The sequence below is a fragment of the Lepidochelys olivacea genome (assembly GCF_965140295.1).
Source record: "Lepidochelys olivacea isolate rLepOli2 genome assembly, chromosome: 1".
NCBI classification, from domain to species: domain Eukaryota; kingdom Metazoa; phylum Chordata; order Testudines; family Cheloniidae; genus Lepidochelys; species Lepidochelys olivacea.
In genome coordinates, this window is record NC_140411.1 from 125,582,254 (window position 1) to 125,599,161 (window position 16,908).

At 43.7% G+C, this 16,908-nt stretch overlaps 1 protein-coding gene across 1 annotated transcript in view; it reads left to right on the forward strand.

The window, feature by feature from the left end:
- Positions 1-16,908, forward strand: part of LOC311521755 (cohesin subunit SA-2-like) — a 92,855-nt gene that overhangs the window by 47,348 nt on the left and 28,599 nt on the right. Inside the window, exons 14-16 of the mRNA XM_084630308.1 lie at positions 10,190-10,297; positions 14,884-14,995; positions 15,665-15,776. Coding sequence (XP_084486434.1) covers positions 10,190-10,297; positions 14,884-14,995; positions 15,665-15,776 — 332 coding nt within the window. The remainder of the gene's footprint in view (positions 1-10,189; positions 10,298-14,883; positions 14,996-15,664; positions 15,777-16,908) is intronic.

The following is a 16,908-nucleotide window of genomic DNA, read 5'->3' on the forward strand; positions in this document are numbered from 1 at the left end:
ACCACAGCTGTAATTAAACTGCAGTTCCATGTCCCCACTATGCTCCTGGTGTTGGCGGAGCGCATCCACAGTAGCTGCTCTTGCATCGACACAGAGAGCAGTGCACTGTGGGTAGCTATTCCACTGTGCAACTGGCCGCAGGCTGATTTGGGAAGGGTTTGCAGTCCCCATGGGGCAGGCACAGCATCTCATGATGCAGGTTTCTCAATCTCAGCATTCCATGGGCATCCTACTAGGTTTCCAGCTGCTTTTCAACTGTCCTGGTAACCTGCGAGCCAGCCATCTGTGTCAGAAAGCATAGAGCCTTTACTGCTCTTTAGTATTGTGCTGTGCATTATGAACACAAAGCTATAAGAGGAGCTCAAGGTGGGGAGGAGAAGGCTATTCACCACCACCCTGACCTCAGCCTCCTCCTTGTAGAGTGGCAGGTCTGCAACTCTGCACCAGAGGCTAATATTTGCCTCCCTTGCCTCCTGCTATGCCTGCTGCAGCTCTTTGATTTTTACATGGCACTGCTGTGTGTGTCTATCACAGCCCTTCACCTCCATGCCCTGAGCAAGTTCCTGCTGCTGGAGCGGAGCTGTGACTGCAAAGCCTCCTCTCCCCACAGACCCAAGAGATCCAACAACTCTGGTGTACTCCAGGCAGGAGTGGGTTTGCTGCATGGAGCCGGCATGTTCAGCTAGGCAGTTGCTATGTGAGCTCTCCACGCCGAGAAAACTGGAAGAGACTGTGTACCTGGCTGCAGGGCAGTGGAGTTCAAAAGAGTGGCCAGGGTAGGCATTGTGGGACACCTCTTAGAGGCCACTTAGGGCAACGTAAGCAATGCAGTGTCACTGCATCACTCTAAGTATGTCGCCCTAAGCTCTGCGCCTCTCATTGAAGTGGTTTTATTATGTCAAAGTAGCAGGCGAGTTAAACTGGTGGGAGGAGCATTGCAGTGTGTACAACTTCATAGTTAGGTCAACATAAGCTGCCTTGTGTCGACAAAACTGTGTAATGTAGACTCACCGCCCCATCAGCTGTTTGGTGGGTGCACTGTGCTCCCCATCAGCTGATGAGTGGGGGCGGTAAACAGCTGTGGCTGGTGGGTGATGAGCACCTGCTGTTTTTTCCCTGAGGGCTCCAGCCCCGGAACATGCATAGAGTCAGCACCCATGACACCATTAACGTAGAGATATGAGAATGCTTTGAGATTTTTTGAAGGAAGAACCAAGCCTGTCCCAAACAATGTAAAAGCGAAAAACCCCTCTCCTCCTTCATGATGGTGATGCAATAAGCTAATCACTCCTTCTGTTATCCCTTATCTCCTGCAACCATCTTCCTGCCATCATGCACCTCTGCTAACCTCTGGCTTCAAAATGCCTGCCAGCCCTAGTCTCTTCCCCTTCTTGAGACCACTTAAAAAGAGAAAAGAGCTTTCTCTCCTCTCCAGTGTGTGCTCTGGAACTAAAACAAACCCATCCTTTTAGTGCTGAAGCCCTTGCCCTTTGGCACCTCTCTAATATTTGACACCTTCCCTTGTCCTGACAGATCATAGATCTTGGATGAAATCCTGGTCCTGTTTGAAGTCAATGGCAAAACTCCCACTGACTTCAGTGCGGCCAGGATTTCACCTCTTGTTTTGTGTATGCAGATGACACTTTACTGTCATGCCTGTATTGACACCAAGAGGGGAAACATGAAGAAAACAAAAACACCCTCCCAATATCCTCAAAAATCAGTTTAATAGAATCTGGGACCACAAACCCTTAAATGCCTTAATCATGCTTATTGGATGGTGATGCCAAGGGGGAGCATTAAGGTTGTTCATATAACTCTGCATTTCCATTCTTGTTTGGATTTCTTAAGTGCGATGTTTTCTCTGAATTTTCTTAGCATGTAATGTTTGGGTGTGGGATAATTACAACATCCTTGTAAGGTGGGTTTTTTTTTGTTTGGTTGGGTTTTTTTACCCTTATGTTACGGATATTTTAATTCTGCTTAGATGTAGTGGTTTTTTTGTCTTGGAATATAAGTAAATTGCACACAACTGAGATGGTACAGGCAGCCCCTGTTCATTCTTCCCTCTCATGTTGAGAAGGCAGTGGGTCTTCTGCTTCCAAGGTCATCTCATGAAATGTAAAACAAAAGAGAAGACGTGAGATTTCCCAGCTAATGTTTGGCATCCAGAACAAATAGTCTCTTTGCTCTCTCCTTGCTGTATGTACCCCGTCTTCCTTCTTCCTTGCCTGTTCACACTGAAGCGAGATATATCATGGCATTGGTATGTGGAAAGCTGTGCTTATTTTTAGGCATCTAAATACTGGCAGGCACTTCTGGCTTAACCTTTATCTGTCACTTGGCATTTGAAGGGCTGTAAATTTGCCCCAGTAGTATTGCACTACATAAAGTGTTCTTTGAATGTGTGATTATTGGCTTATGTGTACAAAAGAAGGCACCCCTTTTATTGAGGAAATACTTCTAAAATTGCCATTGTAGTAGGTATAGCTAGGTATTGCCCTCTGTGTAGGTAAGTAGTCTCTGAAGTGGTCAGGTATCTTTCAAGTGGAAACCTTGACATCTTACAGTAAGCAACTGCTGAGCACTGTGTGAAAGACGAGAGAACAGATGCACATTCAGATCTTCTGTCTGCTTAATTAATGGATTTTTTAAAAAAGAATGTTATGCCCGTCTGGCAGCTCATATCGGGTAGAGGTGGCTCATTTTTTCCTGCTGCACTCCTGTGCCACCAGAGAGCGTTCTGTACAAGGAGCTGAGGTCACACCTTACCTTACACTTCCCTAATGAAGGGAAAACTGAGTACAGGGTAAAATACCTGGGGTGAAATTCTGGTCCCTTTGAAGAAAGTGACAGAACTGGATTTCACCCCATTTTTAGCCTTTCCCTCCCATGGCTAGATATAGTTTGTATGAAATCTTGTAACTTGTCCCCAGAGAGGCTTTTTATAACTATAGACATGTAGCCAAGCACTTCACCTATCAAAGGGGTTTAGAAAAAGAAAGACTTGTTGCAGTGAATGTAATACCTGTCCCTCTCTGTCACCTTGCAATATAGTGAAGAGAGAGAAATAATGTAAAGAATAAGAAATAGCCCCCTATCTCAAACATTGCACGTCTCTGGCCAAAGGTGTCCCAGACTACAACACCTTCACGTAGAACTGCCATTTCAGTTTGATCCCAGCTTTTAAAAAGAGGGTGAGAGAGAGTTGCAAATAGGTAGAGAATTTGCATTGGACAGCTTCCTAGAAAAGAAGTCCTTGTGGCACCTTAGAGACTAACACCTGATCTACGCTACGAGTTTGTCTGATTTAGCAGCGTTAAATCGAATTTTCCCTGCACCCGTCCACACAACAAAGCCATTTTTTTCGACATAAAGGTCTCTTAAAACCAAATTCTGTACTCCTCCCCAAGGAGGGGATTAGCGCTGAAATCGACATCGCCGTTTCGAATTAGGGTTAGTGTGGACTCAATTCTAAGGTACTGGCCTCCGGGAGCTATCCCACAGTGCACCATTGTGACCACTCTGGACAGCACTCTGAACTCGGATGCACTGGCCAGGTGTACAGGAAAAGTCCCGGGAACTTTTGAATCTCATTTCCTGTTTAGCCAGGCGAGCTCATCAGCACAGGTGACCATGCAGAGCTCATCAGCACGGGTGACCATGCAGTCCCAGAATCGAAAAAGAGCTCCAGCATGGACTGAATGGGAGGTACTGGATTTGATCGCTGTATGGGGAGAGGAATCTGTGCTATCAGAACTATGTTCCGAAAGACAAAATGCCAAAACATTTCAAAAAATCTCCGAGGCCATGAGGGACAGAGGCTACAGCAGGGATGCAGTACAGTGCCGTGTGAAACTTAAGGAGCTCAGACAAGCTTACCAGAAAACCAAAGAATCAAACGGATGCTCCGGGACAGAGCCCCAGACATATGCCGCTTCTCAGACATGCTGAGCTGCATGCAATTCTAGGGTGGGCTGCCACCACTACCCCACCCCTGACTGTGGACTCCGATGATGGGGTACTCTCTGCCATACCTGAGGATTTTGTGGACGGGGAAGATGAGGAGGAGGAGGAGGACGAGCTTGAGGAGAGCACACAGCACACCGTTTTCCCTGACAGCCAGGATCTTTTTCTCACCCTGACTGAAATACCCTCCCAACCCACCAAGCTGGAGAAGGGACCTCTGGTGAGTGTACCTTTTAAAATATAATACATGTTATAAAAGCAAGCGTTTTTTAATGATTAAGTAGCTCTGAGGACTTGGAATGCATTTGTGGCCGGTACAGCTACTGGAAAAGTCTGTTAATGTGTCTGGGGATGGAGTGGAAATCCTCCAGGGACATCTCCATGAAGCTCTCCTGGAGGTATTCTAAAAGCCTTTGCAGAAGGTTTCTGGGGAGAGCAACCTTATTCCAACCTCCATGGTAGGACACTTTACCACGCCATGCTAGTAGCAAGTAATCTGGTATCATTGCATGACAAATCCTGGCAGTGTATGGTCCACGGTGTTTGCTGGCATTCAAGCAACATCCGTTCTTCTCTCTGAGTTATCCTCAGGAGAGTGATATCATTCACGGTAACCTGGTTGAAATAGGGGGAATTTAATTAAGGGGACATTCAAAAGTGGCCGTTCCTACTGGGCTGTTTGCCTGTGGCTAAAAAGAAATCCTCCCCGCAGTTAGCCACACGGGGGGTGGGGTGGGGGGGCATTGGTGCTGAGCTATTCGCATTTGGCTAGCAGGGATCTTCCCTGATACCAGCCACAATGTGGGATGAGGGATAAAGCAATCATCCCAGAGAATTGGATGGGGGGTAGAGTTACTTTGGTTTCTGCTGCTGCATGTTAACAGGAAAACCGCAGCACTAAATGGCCAATTCAATGTGCTTTGCTTGGTATGGGAGAGGAGGGCGCTGCTGTTATGAAGGTTGCAGAAGCTGAAAGACTATGGCTTACCATGGCTGCCTGCAAGCCGAATTCTGTTGCCCAGCACTGTGTGTGTGATCTCTAACACCAAAGCTGCAGGCACTCAATATAAGATGCAAAATGCGACCTTGTACCAAAATCACATGTGCTATGTAATGTGAATAGTGTTGTTCACCATGAAAGAGTATAGCCATTGTTCTGTAAAATGTATCTTTTAAAATACTTCACTCCCTTTTTTTCCTCCAGCAGCTGCAAATGTTTCAAGCCTCCCTCCTCCATCCCAAAGGCTATCTCAGATAAGGCAGCGAAAAAAACGCACGCACGATGAAATGTTCTCTGAGCTCATGCAGTCGTCTGGCACTGACAGAGCTCAGCAGAATGTGTGGAGGGACACAATAGCAGAGTACAGGAAAGTGGCTGATGAACGTGAGGAAGGATGGCAGCAGGAAGATCAGAGAAGGCATGATGCAACGCTGGGGCTACTGCGGGATCAAACGGACATGCTCTGGTGTCTGGTGGAGGTTCATGAACGACAGCAGGATCACAGACTGTCACTGCAGCCCCTGTTTAACTGCCCTCCCTCCTCCCCAAGTTCCATAGCCTCCTCACCTAGACGCCCAAGAACGCCGGGGTGGCGGGGAAGGCTCCGGGCACCCAACAACTCCACACCAGTGAACAGCCCAAGCAACAGAAGGCTGTCATTCAACAGGTTTTGAAGTGGCCTTTTCCTTCCCTCCTACCCTCCTCGCACACCCCACCCAGGCTACCTTTTGAGTTATCTCCCTATTTTTATAATCAATTAATAAAGAATACATGTTTTTTAAACGATAGTGACTTTATTTCCTTTGCACGTAAGCTGTGATCGAAGGGGGGAGGGCAGGTGGCTTACAGGGAATTTAGAGGCAACCAAGATGATTAGATGATTTAGTCGGGGATTGGTCCTGCTTTGAGCAGGGGGTTGGACTAGATGACCTCCTGAGGTCCCTTCCAACCCTGATATTCTGTGATTCAAGGGGGCGGCTTTTCATCAAGGAGAAACAAACAGAAGTGTCACACAGTACCCAGGCCAGTCATGAAACTGGTTTTCAAAGCTTCTCTGATGCGCAGTGCCACCCTGGTGTCTGGCTGCACGTATTCAGTGACCAGGCAATTTACCTCAACCTCCCACCCCGCCATAAACGTCTCCCCCTTACTCTCACCGAGATTGTGGAGCACACAGCAAGCAGCAATAACAATGGGAATATTGGTTTCGCTGAGGTCTGAGCAAGTCAGTAAACTGTGCCAGCGACCCTTTAAACGTCCAAATGTGCACTCTAACAACATTCTGCACTTGCTCAGCCTACAGTTGAACAACTCCTTACTACTGTCCAGGGTGCATGTGTATGATTTCATGAGCCAGGGCATTAAGGGGTAGGCTTGGTCCCCAGGGAAAACTATAGGCATTTCAACATCCCCAACAGTTATTTTCTGGTCTGGGAAGTAAATCCCTTCCTGCAGCTGTTTAAACAGACCAGAGTTCCTGAAGACGCGAGCATCATGAACCTTTCTCGGCCATCCCACATTGATGTTGGTGAAACATCCCTTGTAATCCACCAGTGCTTGCAGCACCATTGAAAAGTACCCCTTGCGGTTTATGTACTGGCTGCCCTGGTGGTCCGGTCCCAAGATAGGGCTTTGTGTTCTGACTATAACCCCAACACAGTTAGGGAATCCCATTGCAGCAAAGCCATCTAGTGTGACCTGCACATTTCCCAGAGTCACTATGTTTGATAGCAGCAGCTCAATGACTGCGTTGGCTACTTGCATCACAGCAACCCCCATGGTAGATTTGCCCACTCTAAATTGATTCCTGACTGACCGGTAGCTGTCTGGCGTCGCAAGCTTCAACAGGGCTGTTGCCACTCACTTGTGAACTGTGAGGGCTGATCTCATATTGGTATTCTGGCACTTCAGGGCAGGGGGAAAACAAGTCACAAAGTTCCATGAAAGTGTCCTTACGCATGCGAAAGTTTTGGAGCCACTGGGAATCATCCCAAACCTGCAACACTATGCGGTCCCACCACTCTGTGCTTGTTTCCCGCGCCCAGAATTGGCGTTCCACGGCATGAGCCTGCCCTAGTAACACCATGATCTCCAAATTGCCGGGGACCGCGGTTTTAGAGAAATCTGTGTTCATGTCCTCATCACCACACTGCCATTGCCTCCTCGCCTGGTTTTTCAGGTGCTGGTTCTGCATATACTGCTGAATAATGTGCGAGGTGTTTACAATGGTCATAACTGCTGCGGTGAGGTGAACGGATTCCATGCTTGCTGTGCTATGGCATCTGCTCAGGCAATCCAGGTGAAAGGACGCAAAATGATTTTCTGCTGTTGCTTTCACGGAGGGAGGGAGGTTTGACTGATGACATTTACCCATAACCACCTGCGACAAATTTTTGGCTCCATCAGGGATTGGGAGCTCGGCCCAGAATTCCAATGGTCAGCGGGAACTGTGGGATAGCTATCCACAATGCACCGCTCGGCATGTCGACGCTTGCCACAGTACTGTGGACGCACACCACCGAATTAATGTGCTTAGTATGGACGCATGCACACTACTTTATACAATCTGTTCCCAAAAATCGACTTCTGTAAAATCGGAGTATTTTCATAGTGTAGACATGGCCTAACAGATAGTCTCTAAGGTGCCACAAGTACTCCTTGTTGTTTTTGCTGATACAGACTAACATGGCTACCACTCTGAAACCTAGAAAAGAAGTGTTTATAGAGGACTTATGCTGTATTGATATTACAGTGAATTAAAATTATATTAAACTGTTGGCTTATTTCACTCAGTTCTCCATACTTTTACTGATACAAAGCTGGTTGGGCAACCCTTACTTCTGTAAGTGCTATTTGGTATGGTCAGTTGACACCACTCAACATGATTATGGGATGCAAAAGTAAATAGAAGGTGAATACCACTCAAGTACATCAGCCCTTGTAATTAAAATTTTAATCCAGGCTTCACAGGATACATAGCTGGATGCTCATATACTGTACAGAACTCCACACAGGAGCTGCTTGAATCATATTTGTATGTAGTAATTTTAAATGTTTCAAATCAAAATCACTGAGTAACTTATCCGTAAATATATTTTTTCACTATTTCACCAGTCCTAAAGATGGTTGAATAATAATGTAATAGAGAACTGGAACCATAAACTCACTGAACATTAAATCCCACCAAATGAGGGTAGATCCATCCCAATCATCGTATCCACTCATTATACTCCACATGTGAACATAGCCATTATATGGACAACATACCCCCATATCTCAATGTCTGTACTTTGACCGGTTAAACTTTTACCCCCAATCGGGGAGATTGCAGATTATGTATTCTTTACGCCACCCGTTCCTAAACCGAATTTTGCACCCTTTGATAATCTGTACCTTATTCCCTGATAACCAGAAACTTCTATGCCTAAACTCTGTACCGTTTTCTTTTTTACTTCAACATTATCTTAATAACATTTATTTGCCATCCCCTCTGTGTCACCCTCCCCTCCCCCACACGTGGCATGGCATTTATTTAGTGTATAATTACTATTAGACCAGTTCCAGTCAATATTTACTTGGCATATCATCATCATTTTCACTATAAAGACCTGTTTACTGTGCCAGTGATCATTATAAGCAAGTTTACTGAGTGCAACCTAGCAGGAGAGAGAACTTTCATTAAAAATAGCAGGGAACTTTTCAGCAAAAATAAGCAAATAATGCACAGGGAAATAAACCATAATGATCAACTTATGACTTTTGAGACCTTGTTGGCTCACAGAAGTGAAAAGCCAACAGACAGCATGCCCTCTGTTCAAGTACCCTGGGGCTTCCAACGCACTACTCTCCTACTGTTTTAAACCACAGCCAATGTTTGTAGATTAGTTTAAGAGCTGCTCTGTCTTTTATGTGTTATAATCTCCCACAAACCTTCACCCAGTGTTAGTTCAAGTAGTTGTCAGTGAGATGCCTCTGCTTAATATTTAACTTCTGGGGACTAGGATTTGAGGGTGCTAGAGGCTTTGTATTTTTAAATTTGGGACTTGTCAAAATGCTAAGAGGCAAGACAGTGCTGGTGACAAAAGAGCTGGTAGCCATTATAGAAGAGGAGCAATGTGCGACTAGGATGTCAGTTCTGGCAGCTGCAAAATTGAGAGCCTTGTTTTTAGAAGTTGTAGTAGGCCACATATATAGAGAGCTGTGCATTAAAAGATGTAACCTCTTGGGGCTGATGGCAGTACTATTTAATAAATAAATAAAATAAAAACCCCTACAAGTATAATCTCTACCCCATCATAGTTAGCTCACCTTTCCCCTCCCATACTATCCAAGAAGTAGAAGGGTCTCATTGCTCTTTGTTCTGTTGACAGTGTTATCCAATGGCATGCAAGCAGGAGTAGGAACCTGGAATTTCTAAATTATCATCTCAGCTTTGATCTTGACTCCATCTATAGCCTTGTACAAGTCACTCAACCTTCTCTGCTTCAGTTTTCTTCTCTGTAAAATGGAGATAATACTTTCTGACCTCACAGGGTGTGTGTTGGAGGATTGATTAATATTTACGTGGTGCTCTGAAGGTGTAAAGGGCTATGTAAATGAGAAATGTATACTTATTGCAAAAACTGTGACTTTTAGGTTTTTCAATAAATAGTTCTGGTCTTTGGCATGCCTGTCAGCTTCCTATTGAGCATGCTTCTGCTGTGATTTTTAAAATTGGTTTCTATATAGGCTCATTGGAATTGAATATCGGTTTTAACCTCTTGATTAAATAGCTTTAAACAATTTTATTTAGAAAAATACAGGATATTTGATCTGTATTATAATTTTCTGTGGCAAACAGTCCAAGATTAAAAATACTGTGTTATGACTTTCCTTTTTTGTAACTAATTTTGGGTTTTATTTTTTTTTTGCCTTGAGAACCAAGCAGCCTTAACCATGCTTTTTTATGTGAATGTTTATGCCTGTACAAAGAGCCTAATTCTTCATTCCTTGTATGTTATGTAGACACTTCCATCTCTACAAGGCGAGTACAAAAATGCTACTGCTCTGGTTAGGTAGCATATCAAGATTCAATTTGCAGAGGTGCAACTGACTATATGAACTGCAAGGCAGTAGAGAATCAGGTCCCAAGATTAGGTATAGAATCAGGTCCAAGATTAGGATACATATAATTCTTTCTAGTTAAATATGCATAATAACTTGTATTATATCTTTGCATAGAAACTGTGAGGATGCGTTATCATCTGAAGACTGTGAAACCTTATTCCAGTTTGTTTATACCACGCACAGACCTCTAGCAGTAGCAGCCGGGGAATTCCTTTATAAAAGGTATCTCTGCCTGGCTACTTTTTGCATATTCTCATTGTTTCAGAGTGAAAATGGGTTTGTTTAAGAGGGACATTAAACCTCTATCTTTCAATTGGTGGGTTGTCTCTGGCGGATATCAGATGTCCTTTCTTCTGCTGAATAAGTGGAGGGCTGCTATCTGGGGCTAACTGTTTGTTTCACTTCCCAGCCCCAGTATGTTATACAAGCATGAGAAAGGTACAAGACTATAATAAAGTATAAAACAACTGACTAGTCCACTGGTATTGTATCATGCCAAGGACCATGCCGCCTTCCTTTCTACTTTTTCCCTGTTGCTTTGCTTCCTATGAGCCAGCTGATCACCTGGCATCTGTTGGATTTTTTTGTAGCTGTTTATGATTAATTGCAAAGGTGGCCTCTTCTCCCCTTGAAAGTTGCCTTATACATTGTAAAGTCTTTTGAATAATGAGAGAGCCCACAGATTAAAAAAATTCTCCCAATTTTCAATCAAGTTAATGAAATATACAATCTAACTTCCCAGGAGTAACTTTTGTAAATGGGCCTTTATGACAATGGATGTGGGAAATGAATGGAACTGCCATGCTACAAAGGGAATTAATAAATATTCTGTTTCTACAGCTTGATGAAATTCTGTATTTTGTTTAGCAAAAATTGGTGAAAATACTTTTGGCAAGGCTTTGGAGAGGCAATGTTAAAAAATGACTATGATTATTCATACTTCTTTGTCCCCTTCATCCGTTGCTGTCCATACCCACCCAGCAAAATTATATAAGGCCTAGGATTTGTGGATCCAGGCCCAAAATAAAGAAAAAAGAAAAATCCCTTCTCTGATGTATCCCTCGTCATACCTCCTAGCCCTATACTGCTTTGTTTTGTAGGTTCCCAACTCTCTGGGCTAATGTTGTCATAAATCAGTGATTTATCTCCAGAAAAATGCCACTCTTAGCTATTGGTGGTGCTGTCTTGATAAACTTGGGGCCTGTAGCATCAGCATCTCATTAATATTTCACTGGAATCCAAGCAAATAACTGACTGGGTCAGTGTGAAATGAGCTGCTGATCTTTATACTGTTATCAGTGCACAAGGATCTACATCACATAAACCACCACCACACATGGCACTAGTTGACAACTTTGTTGGCAGGTTTGGCAGAAAAAGAACAGGCTTAAATCTACACTGAGGTTAACCTGCCCTCATGCTACTAGTGGCCTCTCCACTTCAGGTTTGAGGAACATAGGAAGGGAGTGTAGTAAACATTTCAGTGCTGCATCCCATGTTTTACCTGTGTCTGTGGATAGACTTCCTTGACCACATCTTCTTGGCACTAGCCAAGATGGCTGTCCATCAGTCCAGGAGGAGGAATCTCAATGGGAGAGACATCATAGAATACTCAAGGAGCTGACTGAGGAGATATCTGAGCCATTAATGATTATCTTTGAAAAGTCATGGAAAGCTGGGAGAAATTCCAGAGGACTGGAAAAGGGCAAATGTACTGCCAATCTGTAAAAAAGGAAATAAGGACAACCTGGGGAATTACAGACCAGTCAACTTAACTTCAGTACCCAGAAAGATAATGGAGCAAATAATTAAGCAATCAGTTTGCAGATACCTAGAAGATAATAAGGTGATAAGTAACAGTCAGCATGGATTTGTCAAGAACAAATCAAACAAACCTAATAGCTTTCTTTGACAGGGGTTACTTGAAACTGTGAGGGAAGCAGCAGATGGTATATCTTGATATTAGTAAGGCTTTTGATACTGTCTTGCATGACTTCCTGATAAACTCAGGAAATACAACCTAGATAGCTACTATAACGTGGGTCAATGACTGGTTAGAAAACTGTTTCCAGAGAGTAGTTATCAGTGATTCACAGTCAAGCTGGAAGGGCATATACAGTGGGGTCCCATAGGGATCAGTTCTGGGTCCAGTTCTATTCAATATCCTCATCAATGATTTAGATCAGTGGTTCTCAACCAGGAGTACATGTACCCCTTGGGGTATTCAAAGGTCTTCCAGGGGGTACATCAACTCATCTAGATATAAAAAGCACTAGCGAAGTCAGTACAAACTAAAATTTCATACAGACAATGACTTGTTTATACTGACCTATATACTATATACTGAAATGTAAGTACAATATTTATATTTCAACTGATTTATTTTATAATTATATGGTAAAAATAAGAAAGTAAGAAATTTTTCAGTAATAGTGATGTGACACTTTCGTATTTTTATGTCTGATTTTGTAAGCAAGTAATTTTTAAATGAGGTGAAACTTGGGGGGCAGGCAAGACAAATCAGACTCCTGAAAGGGGTACAGCAGTCTGGAAAGGTTGAGAGCCACTGATTTAAATAGTGACATAGAGGGTACATTTATAAAGTTTGTGGACAATACCAAGTTGGGAGGGGTTGCAAGTGCTTTGGAGGATAGGATTAAAATTTAAAATGATCTGGGCAAACTGGAGAAATGGTCTGAAGTAAACAGGATGAAATTCAATAAGGACAAATACAAAGTACTCCACTTAGGAAGGTACAATCGGTTGCATACATACAAAATGGGAAATGACTGCCAAGGATGGAGTACTGCGGAAAGGAATCTGGAGATCATAGTGGATCACAAGCTAAACATGAATCACAGTGTAGCACTGTTGCAAAAAAAGCAAACATCATTCTGGGATGCATTAGCAGGAGTGTTATAAGCAAGACACAGGAACAGCTGGGCAAGGCAACTGAACCCCATGCAGTCCTCCGTGTTTACCCCACTCTCCTGTGGTTACCTCCATCTCCCTCCCCTGGCACCAAGTGTACAGAAAATGGGGAAAGTAGGGAAAGGAGAATTGGGGGGCCAGGTGACATGCAGCAGTAGGGGTTTTTGTCATGGTTGCGCTTCTTGCTACACTCTGTTTTTGTTTTTGTTTTTGTTTTGGAAAAGTTCTTTTGTAACTGGTGATTGGGTGTTGTAATAGCAGCTGGCCTGCCTGGCACTGGGTGATTGTTGTACTGTTTTTAACATGTTTACAAATAAAGCTTTTTATATCATCAAGAAAGTTTATTGTGGTCACTGCATCTCTTCATACAATCAGTTTTTGAAATAATAAAACTAAACACATGATCAGGAACAGTTAGGAAATAGTAAGCAAATGCTATTCCTCTATACAGTTAGGTACAGCAATCCATACTTCAGTCATTTCCTTATGTGAATCCATGCTGTGAATCATCCCCCCATTTCATAAATCATGTTATTCATAAGTACATTGCAGGGCAATCAAGCCCTCACTCCTCCCCAACTGCTGAATACTCTCCCACACCCCAAATCAGTGAGCCCCATCCCCACCCACCTCCCCCCAACCACATTCATAGAGGTACTGATTGCCTCAGAAACCTCTACCACCACTTTACCCATGGTCGACTTTCCAACACCAATCTGGCTGGCAATGGACCTGAGCAGTCTGGGATACCCCGCTTACAGATGGGTATAGCAGCCCACTTCTAGGTCTGCATGGGTGCCCTCAGATGAGTGTCTTTATGCTGGAAGGTCAGGGCAAGCTGCTCACAAAGCTCCAGGAATGTGCCTTTCTTCATATGAAACTTGTGGACCCACTGCTGGTCATCCCAGGTCTGCATGATGATGTGATCCCCCAGTCTGTTCTTGTGGCCTTGCACCAGAAGTGCTGGTCTACACAGGGGGCCTCAGCGGCTATTCTGAGTGTACTGAGCAGCATCAGCCACTGTGAGTCTTCCATGTCTGGATACTCCTCCTCTTCTGCTGTCTTCTGCTCCATCTTAAGCTCTGTGAGGTTCCTTTGATGGGTTAAAAAATGCCACCGAAATGTCCACCAGCGCCTCGGGGAAGCTGTGCCTGTTTTCTGACACAGGAGTGAAAGCGCAAGCAAAAGAACCCATTGAAAAAGGGTCTCCTGCGTGTTGCTTTGCTGGCTGTGCTAGGGAATCTGTGATATGATTGGTTTGACTTGGGTCTGCATGCTGCAGTGTGGATGCCAGAGCCCCGGGTTTGAGCAAGGGCTAGAAAATTTGTAACGTAGGGTTAAGAACCAGTGTGGATGCTCAAGCCCTGAGTTTTCTAACACAGGTCAGTTGACTCGAGTCCCACTAACCCTGGCCTTACATTACAGTGTAGACATACCCTAAGAGCCTGGTTTGGTTTTCGAAGACTAGATGTACCATATTATGAAGTGTTGCTGGGCAGTAAGATTTTTATAGGAAGGATATTTCTCTTTTATGATTTTCTCTAAATTACAGTGGTCACCTTTACAGGATAAATAAATGCCTAACACTTGGTGTACTCATTGCCACGGAATCTATATATGTTGCCCAGACAACTGGCAAGGCCCCAGTATCAGCTGCTGCAGGTAGTCCCTGCTTTCACAGAGCGAACTTGTAGCTAAAAATAATCTAGTGTCTCCCCTTCCAGCTGACAGTAGAATTTGATGTTTGCTGAATGGATGAATAGATTTTAAAAGAAAGAAGTAAAGCTGTTTGAAATCCTGACAGAATCTGTGCTGCTTTGCTGAGTAATCTAAAGGTGCACAGCAGAATTGGACTGACTTCTTTTTTCCATTGGCAGGCTGCTTAGTTATCAGGGAACTGAAGAGGAAGTCCCACCTAAAAGAAGAGGGAAGTTTCGGGCTAATACCTGCTACATGAGAAAATTAATAACTTTTTTCTTGGAGAGTGAGGTAAGGAAAATGTAGATTGTGATAGACAGATGAGGGAGGAGCCCTTCCAAACCAGGGCAGCTGGCTGAGAATTGGTACTGAGGTGCTGCTGGAAGTTGGAGGGAGAAGTGGGGTGAGTGGGGAGGAGACTTCCTTTTGAAAGGTCTTTTTGGTTGCATGCTCAGAACTGTTGATCTTGGAACTCGATACTTTCTCAACTCTAGGATGAGCTTCAGTAAAGTAAAACTGTACATGTGCGTTCGGTTGTACTACGCCTCTTATTCTACAGTTGTATCAATGCAGAGAGGTAGTGTGGGACTGGCTTTCTGAAAAAACTAGGACTGCTCAGCCAGGGATAGCAACTAAAATGTAACTCATTTCAAGCTCCTGAATGGGAGTGGGCATTTTAGGTGTTACCAACAGCAGTCAAATAGTGATATTCAGGACAGCTTTGGGGAGACTAGTCTTTTTAGGAAATCTTTTTTCTGTCCTTTAAGTAACTCTTTTTCTCTTATGCTGTTCCCCATGTATCAAACTGAAGAATTATTATTTAGTTTGGATCTAGTAAAAAAATACACACATTGAAAAAAATACGATTTTACAATGAGAGAAAGGGGGGGAATATGTAATAAGCTGTATTCACATTTCAGTAAACATTTGATCCTCTAGGCTTATGTTTTTAATCTCTAGCTACATAAACACGTCACGTACCTTGTAGACAGCCTGTGGGATTGGACAGGCAGTTTGCTGAAGGACTGGGAGTGTATGACCACTCTCTTATTGGAAGCTGCTGAAGAAGAAGGTAGGTGAGCTAAAACCTTAGTGTTGCCCAAATTGATCTTGTTTTATTTACTAGAAGAAACTTCCTTCACCTTGAACTATAGCGGGGTCACTTCAAGAGCCTCTTGGCTGCATAGAGCCACAAAACAGTTTTGACTCTGTGTCCTGCCATGGCTCGGTGCCCTCAAATATTGATGCAGTATTCCTACGAAAACCTTGTGAAACACTATCCAACACTTATGCCCTGAATATTTATGCCTCTCAGTGACTCCTCCCTCCTATCTTCTTTCTCCCTCCTTCCTTGCTGCCTGCTGGGGGGCAGAGCGTGAAGAATGTTTCTTCTCTCTCTCGGCTACTTAGAGGCTGAAGAAGGGATTCCAAGGGTCGCAGTGTGTTTGTTCCGTACTATTTCCGCCTCAGTAGTCAGGTGTGAACCTTGTGAAGGTTCAGGCAGCTTTGGGAGCACTGTGGTGAATGGCTCTCTACTTGTTGGAAGAGAGAATCTCCAGTCTGATCCCTGGATTGCAGAAGAGGCACATATAGGGCCCTGTGAAGCTATATGTGGTTCTAGAGTCACATTGAGCTAAAAGTTCATGAGAAGATGAGTCTCAGGTCTGGTGGAAGAGAATGAAATTTCATTGGAGTTAGGTCTGAATTTGGCCTGTTCTTTTCTGGGGAAAGTCATTTCTGCGACACTGAACCTGTTGCTTTATTTGGCAAATGCAGTGGGATCCACTTATAATAAACATAGTAAAATGTATTTTATTCTAAAGTAAATTAAAAATTCCAAATAGTTTCTGTGAATCACAATGTATGTATTGTAGCTGTGGTTGTAGTGAATCACACAGAATAACTTCACTATAAGGTGAGAAGAAAAAAGACTTCGCTACATGAAGGTTCCTTTGTATTCAGAAATCTTAATTTACCTTTTACATTTCAAGGGGCATATTTGTTTTCATGGCTGAGTTAAGGAACCTAAATGCACCTATCTCATTGAAACAGAGTAGTGTGGAGCTGATGTTCACCACTGTAAAGGAAGAGGCTGAGTTGAATTTAATGCCATTTTCAGAAATCAGATATTTTAGAGGGTTTAGTTTTATGTAGAAAACGCCTTGAACACTGTTTATTGTGGCAGAATAAACTAGATCAGTTCT